Here is a 12,278-nt window from a genome sequence, read left to right on the forward strand (position 1 = left end):
TGAAATTTGTCGTGAAAAGACAGAAGAGTTTGTGTTTATTCTTTGGGACATTCGCTGTGTTTACACCTCATTTGTAGACAAAAGGTTTCCACACGATTTAAGCCAAATATGATAAAAAAACTGCTAATTAAACCTGGAGCACAGAAACTCGTGCTTCTGCACTTATTTCTGACTGAAAACAAAAAGATGAAGAATAGAGACACCCAACAGTTGTTTTCATCTCATCTTTGCTCAGCTCTGCATTGTTTTACAAGTTAATTAAAAGCTTTTTAACTCAATGCTTCTGTTCACTGCTCATCACGTTCATGTTTTTCAGCTAAATAAAGAAGATTAAGACTATAAAAAGCACCATAAAACACAAGTGATTTGAGTTTTTTAGAAGCCAGACGTTAAAAACTTTGAACTATTTCCAGATAATATTATTTCTGCTGCTCTATATGTAGTGTATTTGTGTAGATGTGTGAAGTTTCAAGACAACATGTTGTTTTATCCGATAGAAAAGTCACATTTTGTGTGTAGAAAAAAGATATTTCGCTCACATTCCATATTTTAGTGGAGAGAAAATGCCCAAATATGAATTTCAGCATTTATTTCCTGAAATTTGTTGGTCTTTTGTATATTTTCTGAGATCACGTCTCGAGTTTGCTTCAGTTACTTCTGCAGGTCTGAGCGAAGAACAAGAAGCTCAAACTTTTCCAGCATTTTCACCTTGAACCTGAACTTTGAGAGTAAACCAACAACATTTTAAGGAAAGAGACATGATTTTCACTGTAAAAACAGAACCACAAAGTCCAGCTTTACACTGACACCTGCAGAAAAAGTGACGCTGGCATCGAGATAAACGGAAAACATTTAACACAGAAATGTTCCATTCGGTTCAATAGTGTCATTTACACTTAATGAAACTACTTTCAGGTTTATATTCTTAATAATTATGAATGAAAACAACTTTGTGTTGCTGGTTAGCTTCTTTCCAATAGATTAATTTGATGAAAATGCAGAAAATCGTGATATTTTTGGGTGTTTTGTAGCCTGGGAAAATCATGTATTTGATGGTTCTTGTTTTATTTTCTTTCTTTACGTCGATATAAAAATCTTTTGGTTAAATTCTTTCTTGTTGGTATCATTCGCTGCAGCTCTTATGTATGATTTGGTCACTAAGCCACATTGTTCAGACAGTAGATGCTGTAATTCCCTTCGACCTCGTTGGGTTTTGGCTAATTTGTGGTCAGTTTGTTTTTTCGTTGGTGTCCAGCTGCTCAGTCCACTGGACACCAGTGTTTCCATAGCGATGATCTGGGTCTGATCAGTCAACAGGATTATTAAAGCAGAACTGGGCCATTGACCAGTTTATAGAACATTTTATTTGATCCATGGGTGTAACTGCATCTTTAAAAATTAAAAGTGGATTCTGACTTATGTCAGTGAATCATTACACAATCATTTTGCAGGTTTTAAGACATTATAAAGGCCCAGAAATGTCTTTACGAACATACGCATGTCATTAGAATTTGGTCATTCACTCTTTTACTGGACAGATAAACCAGTTAAAGTGTGAAACAATCTGTTTGTGAGTCACTGTGTAACTGTTCTTAGTTGCCATGCAGGGGTTAGGAAACCCCTTTCATAGCAGCTGAGTTCCTTCAACATTAGTAAAATCGGTTTTATGTAAGAAGCCATCTGGTGTGAAACCAACTCAACCATCTCAGATCAGTCAGATGACCAAAGAGAACTGAGACCCGTCCCTTCCTCCGCCCCCTCCCCTGATCACTGGCAGCTGCCTCTGTCAGACTAGATTACAGGCGCATGAGAACAGCTGTGTATGCATCTACAAATCACTCACACTCTACTCACATACACACTAAACGTTTAGGTTCTTCGGGACTTCCCAGGGGAACTCCTTCCTGCCGAAGTGTCCATAGCAGGCTGTCTTCTGGTAGATTGGTCTCTTTAGGTCCAGGTCACTGCAGCACAATCACAAACCTTCATGTATGGTTGAACATTAGCATGAACTGGTCACACACTCCACATAAAAACAAAGCAGATGCAGGAAGCGTCGGATGATGCTGACCTGACAATGACGCCGGGTCTGAGGTCGAAGTTTCTGTTAACGATCTGCAGCAGCTCCTTCTCGCTCATCTGGGAGGAGCCGTACGTGAACAGGGAGATGGACAGAGGGTGGGCCACTCCGATCGCATACGCCACCTGAAATCAGACAGGTGCAACGGCTCTTAATTCAGCCTGAGCCACACGTGTGATTTTAGGAGATCTGGATGGATGCTGCTGCTCGAGTCCTGACAGGAACCAGCAAATACGACCACATTAGTCCGGTGCTCAGGTCTCTGCACTGGCTTCCTGTCGCTCAGAGGATAGACTTTAAAACAGCTCAGAGAATAGACTTTAAAACAGCTCAGAGAATAGACTTTAAAACAGCTCAGAGAATAGACTTTAAAACAGTTCAGAGAATAGACTTTAAAACAGCTCAGAGAATAGACTTTAAAACAGCTCAGAGAATAGACTTTAAAACAGTTCAGAGAATAGACTTTAAAACAGCTCAGAGAATAGACTTTAAAACAGCTCTGCTCGTGCACATCTCTGATATGTTAGAGCCATATGAACCAGCTGGGACTCTGAGGACCTCAGGGAGGCGTCTCCTGCTGGTGCCCAGAGTCAGGACTGAACAAGCTGAGGCTGCGTTTCAGCTTTATGCTCCTAAAGTCTGGAACGGTCTGCACTCTTTGCTTTTAATTCAATTAATTAATTTATGTTTTATGGAATCCGAGACTATGGTCCTCATCCAGAAAAACGTGGGATGCTCTCTCCGGGTTGGGAATAAGATCCTTCCCCAAGTGGAGGAGTTCAAGTATCTCGGGGTCTTGTTCACAGTGAGGGACGAATGGAGCGGGAGATTGACGGCGGATCGGTGCAGCGTCTGCAGTGTTTCAGGCTCTGCACCGACCCATCGCTGTGAAGAAGGAGCTGAGCCAGAAGGCGAAGCTCTCTATTTACTGGTCAATCTACGTTCCCATCCTCACCTTTGGTCCCGAGCTGTGGGTAAAGACCGAAAGAACGAGATCACGGATACAAGCGGCCGAAATGGGCTTCCTCTGCAGGGTGTCTGGGCCTCCCTTAGAGATAGGGTGAGAAGCTCAGTCATCTGGGAGGGGCTCGGAGTAGAACCGCTGCTCCTCCGCATTGAGAGGAGTCAGATGAGGTGGCATCTGGTTAGGATGCCTCCTGGACGCCTCCCTGGTGAGGTGTTCTGGGCCCGTCCCACTGGGAGGAGACCCGGGGAAGACCCAGGATATGTCTCTCTGCTGGCCGGAAGTGGCCAGAAACGGGGACCTCTGGGCTTCTCTGCTCCAGCTGCCAGCCGGATGGATGGATGGATGGATGGATGGATGGATGGATGGATGGATGGATGGATGGATGGATGGATGGATGGATGGATGGATGGATGGATGGATGGATGGATGGATGGATGGATGGATGGATGGATGGATGGATGGATGGATGGATGGATGGATGGATGGATGGATGGATGGATGGATGGATGGATGGATGGATGGATGGATATGTTTTATGGAATGATTGTAAAACACTTTGAATTGTGCTCAAATAAACTGGCCTTGGATGCTTTGACCAAGACTCAACAAAAACACATGAACTATGAACTCACACTGTGAGCAACTGCTAACAGTAACTGAAAAACCACAGGCGTTAATGTGCTGATCCATCAGAACATGTAGAGTTTTATATATTTCTGCACTAATGTGACCCAAACGATCAGATTTCACAGTAAATAAACAGAAGCCCTTTAAGTTTTTACATAAAACCGTCAAAACTGATCAGAGACACTGAAAAATGATCCAACATTACGTATATTTTGGTGACTCTTTGCTTTCAGCCTCTGGTACAGCAGTAGTTGCATCTAATGGTTTCCAGTCTCTGCTGGTCAGTCCTGCACATCGGCTATATTTCAGAGATGAAACTGAAATATAATCTGTTGTTCATTTAACCCCCTGAGAGTCTGTATCCAGCTCTGTGCATCAGTTTTAGAGTTTGATTCGACTTTTAAACCAAAATGCTTTGTGCACTGTGGAAGGATCCCAGCTGGAGCTGAACCCACCTGCACCAGCACCCTCCGGCACAGCTTGGACGTCACCAGAGACTTCGCCACCCAGCGGGCAGCGTAGGCAGCCGAGCGGTCCACCTTCGTGTAGTCCTTCCCGGAGAAAGCGCCGCCCCCGTGGGCCCCCCAGCCGCCGTATGTATCGACGATGATCTTTCTACCCGTCACTCCTGCATCACCCTGATGGAGAATCACAGAAGACTTAAATATTGATCTGTTCAGAGATTAAATGAAGGTGTAAGTGGGAAATGTGCAGCTGACCAGGGCACAGCTTCGCACTTCCTCCCAAACAATATGTATCAACTTCCAGCAAATATTCAAAATTATTGTCCAAATAATCTAAAGATATCCAGTTTACAAGGATAAAACCGAGAAAACCTATTTGAGATTCTTGAAAAAGACAAATATTTAAACAAATGAAATTGTTAAAACAAAGCACTCAGTATCACTGGACTAAATACTGACTTTTCAACACTATTAAGGAAACTAAACCATGAAAAACAAAGCTTGTGTCGTCACATCTTCTGCACGATAACTGTGTTTTCATGCTAAAGTGCATAAATCATTAAAGAAATCATCTTTAAAGAGAACAAACGTGGAGGAAAAACTCTATAATAAGCCGTTACTGGATCTTTGCTCTTTAACTTGCCTGCGGTCCACCGATCACGAAGCGCCCGCTGGGCTGCAGGTGATAGATGGTGTTCTCGTCCAGATACCTTGCAGGGACCACAGCTTTGATGACCTTCTCCTTCAGGACCTTCTTCTGCTCCTCCAGACTCACATCGTCATCGTGCTGCACTGAGATCACCACGGTGTGGACTCTGTTTGGGATCACAGCACCGTTTTCCTGTGTGTAATGAACCGTCACCTGCAGGAGGAAACAGATGCTCAGCGTAGAACTCAACATGCTGCACGTGTTCATTTAAGCTCAAAATATCCGTCTTGAATTTCAACATTCCTCTTGTCGTATTTGAGCTTCTGGGAGTGTCGCCTGAGCTGTGAGCTCAAAGCGTCGGTGCAAAATGAAACCGCAGAGACATTGCAGAAGTGTTAAAGGAAAGGAGTCTCCCAGCTCGGATGTTGCATACCAGCGTGCACCGGTTGTGTCTGCCGGTAAGCACATTCTGAAGGTGAAATATTCAGCTCCAACGCAGAGATTTGCTGACTGGACTTCCTCTCCAGCCGATGAAAACACAAAGCGTTGCCTTTAATATGATAAATCTGTAACCAGAACTCCTCCACCTCATCCATAGTGACACAGCAACCAGCTGAGATGCATCTATAGCAGCCTTTCTCAAACTTTTTCAAACAAAAGTGCATAAAATCTCAAGGCACCCCAGTGTAAAATCTGATTAAAAACGAAGCATGAAGCAGGCTGAGGCTCCGTTTCACAGTCAGTCACGTCCGGTTCTTGTCGGGCTTTTCTTTTTACAAAACCATCCATGATCCCTGTTCCTTGTTCTTTGTGAAATCAAATGTATTTTCGTGGTTAAATGATAAAACAAAGTACTGCGCAGTCACGCTGACCCCGGTGGGCTATTGACAATGGATGGGCCGACGTGAAACAGATTTTATAGGTAATTTTACATATTTATCTATTTTAAATCAATTTACAATTGTATTAATCCATTCATATGTAAAATTAATTTATGTGATCAAATATATTTATATATGAAATGTCAGATTTTTATTTATTTATTTTTTAATTGAATGTTAGAATAGGTCTTTTTTTGGAGGCACCCCAGAGTGAGAAAGGCTGATCTATAGAACACTTTATTTAGATTAAACATACCTAAATGGACCTGTTTTATAAACTAAAGTCAGTCCAACACCTCCGACCCCCCTCTGCCTGAGAGGACCTTTATTACCACTTTATTACCAATATATAACACAATCTGCCATATTTCTGCTTGTCTTTTTAATGTTGATGGTATTTTGAACGTCAGCAAAACGTCAGATTCCTACTTTGTACCAAAGTATTGTACTTTTATGCCCCCGCTTTACAATCTGATCCTTAAACAAGATGTTTTTGAAGAGCATTCTGCTGTAAAAACCTTTAAACTTTAACCTCAGTGGAAAACTCTGCTGGTAACTTGAAATATCTGTCCAACAATGTCATCATCATGCACATCAGCAACTCTTATGATTGAGGTTTCAGTCGTTTTAAAAGCAAAAACTGTCAAATACTTTATATTCTCTTCTTAGAAAATATCTATCAGCAGCCCCACTCAGTTGTGGTGTGCCACACGGCTCCATCTTAGGCCCACTGAAAGGTGCAGATAGTGTTCTAGGTCCTCTTATTTATTACAGCTGACCTCATTATAAGTCTTTTAAACTGGAACAGCAGGTCAGCCCAGATGTTAACAGAGGTTTCTTTCATTTGAGGCTCCTCAGACTTTGGTTGAATTAGTAAAAATCCTCCATTTGTTCATTATGTCCTGATTAGACGACAGTAGCTCTCTGTACCACGGATGAGATCAGTGTCTTGTCATATGTATTTTTGTTTGTATTCCCTTCAGTCAAGTAAAAATAAACAGTATCTTCACATTTTATGCTTTTTTAAAAAGAAAATCCGTGTCTGCTGCGTCGTACTTCGAGCCCACCTGTGTCTTGGAGTCTGGGCGGAACCAGGGGACGGTCCCGTTTCGTCTCAGTTCGGCCATCTTAACGTTGAGTTTGTGGGCGAGGACGATGGTGAGGGGCATGCACTCCTCGGTCTCATCTGTGGCGTATCCAAACATCAGACCCTGTCCACATCCGGTGAGTAAAATCAGATCACAGAACATTTACAGACAAATTCACTGGACTTTAAGAAACATCTGGATGTGGGTGACCTGGTCTCCGGCTCCAATGTCGCTCTCCCCCCGATCGATGTGAACTCCCTGTGCGATGTCAGGAGACTGCTGCTCCAGGGCCACCAGCACGTTACAGGTCTTATAGTCAAAGCCTGGACAGACAGAAAGAAATGGACAGTGAGAAGAGACGAGACAAACACACTGAACTGAGTGTTGTTACAAATCTGCCACCGTGATCAGCAGAGATTCCTCCTAAAGATCACTCAGCGATGCCGGGGACAGTGGGTAAGATGAGCCAACATCTATATCTACGTTTATTGTCATGTGACCGTTCCTTTTGCTTCATTCATGTCAAACTGTAACAAGAAGAAGCACATCTGAGGAGAAAAACTGCTCTTTATTTAAGTACAGGTGGCTGCTGTTGCTGAATTCACAAGCTTGTTATTTTTTACCTAAAGGTTAGAGGTTGGAGGATCTAGAGTTTGCATTCATCATTGTCTGAATTAAGTTTATTTGGGCAGGTTTTGACTTATTATTGTTATTTAGTTTCAGTGACATCTTTATTCATTCTACTTCAGTTTTGATACATTTTTATTGACTAATCTTTGGTGGAATCTGTTAGGTTTTATGCTTTTTAATTATTTGTAAGATATTAATTTGATGTAGATTAAATTAGATGGTCAGTTTACCCCAAGATGGAGCAAATTGACCCTAACCTGGTGCAATTTGACCCTAACCTGGTGCAACTTGACCCTAACCTGGTGCAACTTGACCCTAACCTGGTGCAAACTGACCCTAACCTGGTGCAACTCGACCCTAACCTGGTGCAACTTGACCCTAACCTGGTGCAACCTGACCCTAACCTGGTGCAACTTGACCCTAACCTGGTGCAACTTGACCCTAACCTGGTGCAAATTGACCCTAACCTGGGGCAAATTGACCCTAACCTGGTGCAAATTGACCCTAACCTGGTACAACTTGACCCTAACCTGGTGCAACTTGACTCTAACCTGGTGCAACTCAACCCTAACCTGGGGCCAATTGACCCTAACCTGGTGCAACTCGACCCTAACCTGGTGCAACCTGACCCTAACCTGGTGCAACTTGACCCTAACCTGGTGCAAACTGACCCTAACGTGGTGCAACTTGACCCTAACCTGGTGCAAATTGACCCTAACCTGGTGCAACTTGACCCTAACCTGGTGCAACTCGACCCTAACTTGGTGCAACTCGACCCTAACCTGGGGCAAATTGACCCTAACCTGGTGCAACTCGACCCTAACCTGGTGCAAATTGACCCTAACCTGGTGCAACTCGACCCTAACCTGGTGCAACTTGACCCTAACCTGGTGCAACCTGACCCTAACCTGGTGTAATTAGACCCTAACCTGGTGCAACCTGACCCTAACCTGGTGTAATTAGACCCTAACCTGGTGTAATTAGACCCTAATCTGGTGCAACTCGACCCTAACCTGGTGCAACCTGACCCTAACCTGGTGCAAATTGACCCTAACCTGGTGCAACTTGACCCTAACCTGGTGCAACCTGACCCTAACCTGGTGTAATTAGACCCTAACCTAGTGCAAATTGACCCTAACCTGGTGCAAATTGACCCTAACCTGGTGCAACCTGACCCTAACCTGGTGCAACCTGACCCTAACCTGGTGTAATTAGACCCTAACCTGGTGCAACTTGACCCTAACCTGGTGCAACTTGACCCTAACCTGGTGCAAACTGACCCTAACCTGGTGTAATTAGACCCTAACCTGGTGCAAACTGACCCTAACCTGGTGTAATTAGACCCTAACCTGGTGCAAACTGACCCTAACCTGGTGCAACTTGACCCTAACCTGGTGCAACCTGACCCTAACCTGGTGCAAATTGACCTTAACCTGGTGCAACTTGACCCTCTGGAACACTCCTCGAATAGGTCCAGGAGTGACGCGGTTATCTCTCTCCTACACCTTAGTTTCCACTCACCTTTCTTTGAGTTGTCATAGCCGATGTCCCTGATGACGTCTCTCACCACTCTCTGGTAGTCTACGCACGCTCGTGACGTGATCTCTCCACAAAGCATCACCATCCCCGTCTTACACACCGTCTCTGTTTCAACACACAGATGCTTTGGTCCCTTAATGACCCAAATACCAACCCAGGTATAAATGCAGAACTCGAACAAGCCCCTGTGCATTTTACTGATATCAGACCTTAGGTGTTTAGTTAGACTTCAGGTCACTAATTGTAAACTTTAATTGGACCAAAGGCGGCTAAATTTGTCAGTTCTCATCCAAACCCGACCCAAATCCACCCTAAATCTGGTAGCCTTCACTGGAGCAGAGCTAGCTTACCAGTAATACCAGAACACGTTCAAACTGTGCAGGTTTACAGATTTATAGAGCATAATCATTAACGAGGGTTTAACTCTTTAACATCCTGCTCAGAGAGCACATCTTTCACCCTCTATGATCTGTCCAATCAAAGATTAGAGGTGAACCTTCTCTGAAACTCGGTTTATGTAACGCTAAAAGAAAGATTGTGTTATGACATTACTTTCACAAAATGTTATACTTGTAAGTGTCACCTAAAACATTGATTATGGTTATTATTGAGCCAAGGAAATTAAAGAAATGCAAAGAAACCTTTTTCCTTTCTTTTTTGTAGAGGTTAAAGGGTTAATGTCACAAACCTGATGCCGACATCATCCACAAAGCTGTTGGACCACGAACATTTAACTGATTTCTCAGCCCACATTTCGCTGTTCCAACACACCTGATCCAGACAAATGAATCAGCTCATCAGCTTCTCATCAAGCTCTCCGAAAGCCTCTGAATCAGGGGTGCTGGAGCAGTGAAACAGGCAGGACCGGGAAGGCCCGGCACCACAACTCAGAAGTGTTTCATCCTGTGGTCTGATGTCTGCAGGGGAGATTATGAGGAGCTGCAGAAGTCTGATAGGCTCACTTGTTTCTGACTTTGCACAAACACATTCTTTTCATTTTCAAGCCGGCATTGTTCATCACTTGAGGACAACTGTCAGACTTCATAAAGCTCCTTCTAATGAGGTGGTTCTGTGGCACAAAACGAACAACTTTGGATGAAACACAACTAAAAAAACAAGAGTTTAGAGAAACAATGAAAGCATGAAAACAGCAAAACACAGCAGCAGTAAAGAAAAGAGGAACATTCAAACCAAACATTTGTTTTACCCTTCAGATCCATCATATTCTGGTCATTCTCAAGGCTTCACATCTGCAGTGGAATTAAAATATCTGCACTTTTAATGGCTTAAACTATCGATCCTTTAACCCAGACTGGCCTCAAACTGTTGAAATAATTAACCCATCACTAATTCACTAACATGGCACACCCATCTTGCTCCTTTCCTTCCTTCCAGTCATAATAAAACACACTTCACTCTTTCTGGCGTATTGCTTCCCTCTGCTGGACAAAAACTCAACCCGCTACTCACCACAAGCCACTTTAGCCTCAGGGTCTTGCCTCAGATGAGCGTCCAGCACAGCATCACTGATTTGGTCACATATCTTATCTGGGAGGAAAAATAAAGCTTTAAAAGGATCAACATCTGCATGTGTCCCGAGGTGTGACCTTCTGAGGTCAGATTCCTGGTGAGGGCAGAGCAGGGAAATATCACCTTTCAGCACTACGCATCAATCCTATGAATAGACTTTGGTGGGGTGATTACATATCAGTGTGTCACGCTGCACTCCATCAGATCATCAAAGTGCTGCTGCACTGCCCTCAGATTCCTACTTTGTACCAAAGTATTGTACTTTTATGCCCCCGCTTTACAATCTGCTCCTTAAACAAGATGAAGTTTCTAAACATAAACTCACACATATATCATTCTTTGCAGCAGATCATGTGTTATTTGACCTTTTTTAAAGTGAAAATACTTCATAGAAAGCAGCTGAAATCGAGGTCCTAATAACAAACTTTTGTTAATCTGTAAATTAAATGCAAGAAACAACATTTTTGGAGGTAGAATTGTAAAATCTCACATAGAATTACATTAAAAAGAGATAATTCGAATTGATTGCAGACAGGTCTCATATGGTCTAGCGGTTAGGATTCCTGGTTTTCACCCAGGCGGCCCGGGTTCAACTCCCGGTATGGGAACAATAAATTAGGATGGCTGTGGCTCAGTGGTTAGACTCGGTCATCCCATAACCAGAAGGTTGGCAGTTTGATTCCCACTCAAAGATTGGTAAAACTGACAGCTGGTGGTAGCCCACATCCTTGCCAGAGGAATAAGTATGAGATTTTATGTTTAAAAACACTCCAAATAGTGTGACTATAACATAGAGATACAATCAAAAAACATAACGTTCAAGTGAAGAATATTGAAGTTATTTTAGTTTACTTTGAGTTTAACACGGGCAGAACATGTGGAAGTACATTTCAAACTTACTTGAACAGTTGTTAATTAGACTAAACTGGTCACATTTATCAACCTTGATTTCTAAAATCTAGTCAATTTGTCGTTTTTTAAAATGAAATCACTCCTTTTTTTAAATTTTCTCCCTGCCAGTAAAGACTGATTTTACCCCCTGTTACATTCTTTTATGCATTTTATTTAGAGTTTTCTTTGTTTGAATAAGGTGGAGCAACCAAAACAAAGTCAATTTAACTCTATTTACATGGTAATAAAGTATTCAATCTTGAATTCTTGAATCAGAAACTTCGGTTTAAGTTTAATCGACATAAATCAGTTGCAGTTTAAACTTCTTTGCTCTAAGAAGCATCACTTGCAACTGCTGCACAACTTGAAAAAGTGATGAAAACTGGGTAAATCCGCCTTCATAAGTGTTACATTTAGTTTGCATCACATTGGAGGAACTAGAGGAATCACCCCAGAAGTTGGTGCCATGAGGCTTCGCAGACCGGTGCGGCGCCTCCATGCTCTGCTCTGGATTCTGAACATTCCTCAGAATCATCAATGATCACTGAAACATGAAAGAGTTTCGCATAACGCTGCACAGAAAGGGGGTCCTCCACTCACCGGGATGTCCCTCTCCCACAGACTCGGAGGTAAACATGAAGGACCCGTCGTGAGGACCGTGGTCGTAGTTCCCGTCCATCGTACCGTTCATCTTTATTCCTCTAAGAGCTGAACTGGGAAAACGCTGTTCAGGCACACGATGTGGTGTGTGTGCGTCTGATCTCGCAGCAGCCGGATGACCCTGCGCTAAATAAGGCAAAGACAACATACACATGGGGGCAGGGCACCATGTGAACTTCTGGGTTAGACCATTCAGAGGCAGAGAAGGGGAGGGTGGGATTGCTTTTTCCTCTTCTTTTTAACTCTTCCCTTGCTTTATGTTCCCTTTTTTT

At 43.1% G+C, this 12,278-nt stretch overlaps 1 protein-coding gene and 1 non-coding gene across 2 annotated transcripts; one reads left to right on the plus strand and one right to left on the minus strand.

Annotated features, from left to right (window-relative positions):
• Window positions 1–1,847: 1,847 nt before the first annotated feature.
• Window positions 1,848–12,063, minus strand: LOC140278243 (S-adenosylmethionine synthase-like). Its single transcript, XM_072373203.1, has 9 exons — window positions 11,947–12,063; window positions 10,396–10,473; window positions 8,908–9,030; window positions 6,967–7,079; window positions 6,736–6,879; window positions 4,782–5,000; window positions 4,130–4,312; window positions 2,072–2,205; window positions 1,848–1,964 (listed from the first exon to the last, which is right to left on the minus strand). Exons 1-9 carry the CDS (start codon window positions 12,035–12,037, stop codon window positions 1,862–1,864), a joined length of 1,188 nt encoding a protein of 395 aa, XP_072229304.1. The 5' UTR covers window positions 12,038–12,063; the 3' UTR covers window positions 1,848–1,861.
• Window positions 10,992–11,063, plus strand: trnae-uuc (transfer RNA glutamic acid (anticodon UUC)). The gene has a single exon. It is a non-coding gene; the product is annotated as a tRNA-Glu (tRNA).
• Window positions 12,064–12,278: the final 215 nt, after the last annotated feature.

This window comes from Leuresthes tenuis, unplaced genomic scaffold, assembly GCF_036924035.1.
Source record: "Leuresthes tenuis unplaced genomic scaffold, fLeuTen1.0.hap1 SCAF_20, whole genome shotgun sequence".
NCBI classification, from domain to species: Eukaryota; Metazoa; Chordata; class Actinopteri; order Atheriniformes; family Atherinopsidae; genus Leuresthes; species Leuresthes tenuis.

Coding starts and splice junctions, on each gene's coding strand:
- LOC140278243 (XM_072373203.1), bottom strand. CDS start 12,037: ATGAACGGTACGATGGACGGGAACTACGACCACGGTCCTCACGACGGG. Junction 5,001..6,735: donor GCCCAGACTCCAAGACACAG/GTGGGCTCGAAG, acceptor TTCCTCCTGCAG/GTGACGGTTCATTACACACA. Junction 4,313..4,781: donor TCGTGATCGGTGGACCGCAG/GCAAGTTAAAGA, acceptor ATTCTCCATCAG/GGTGATGCAGGAGTGACGGG.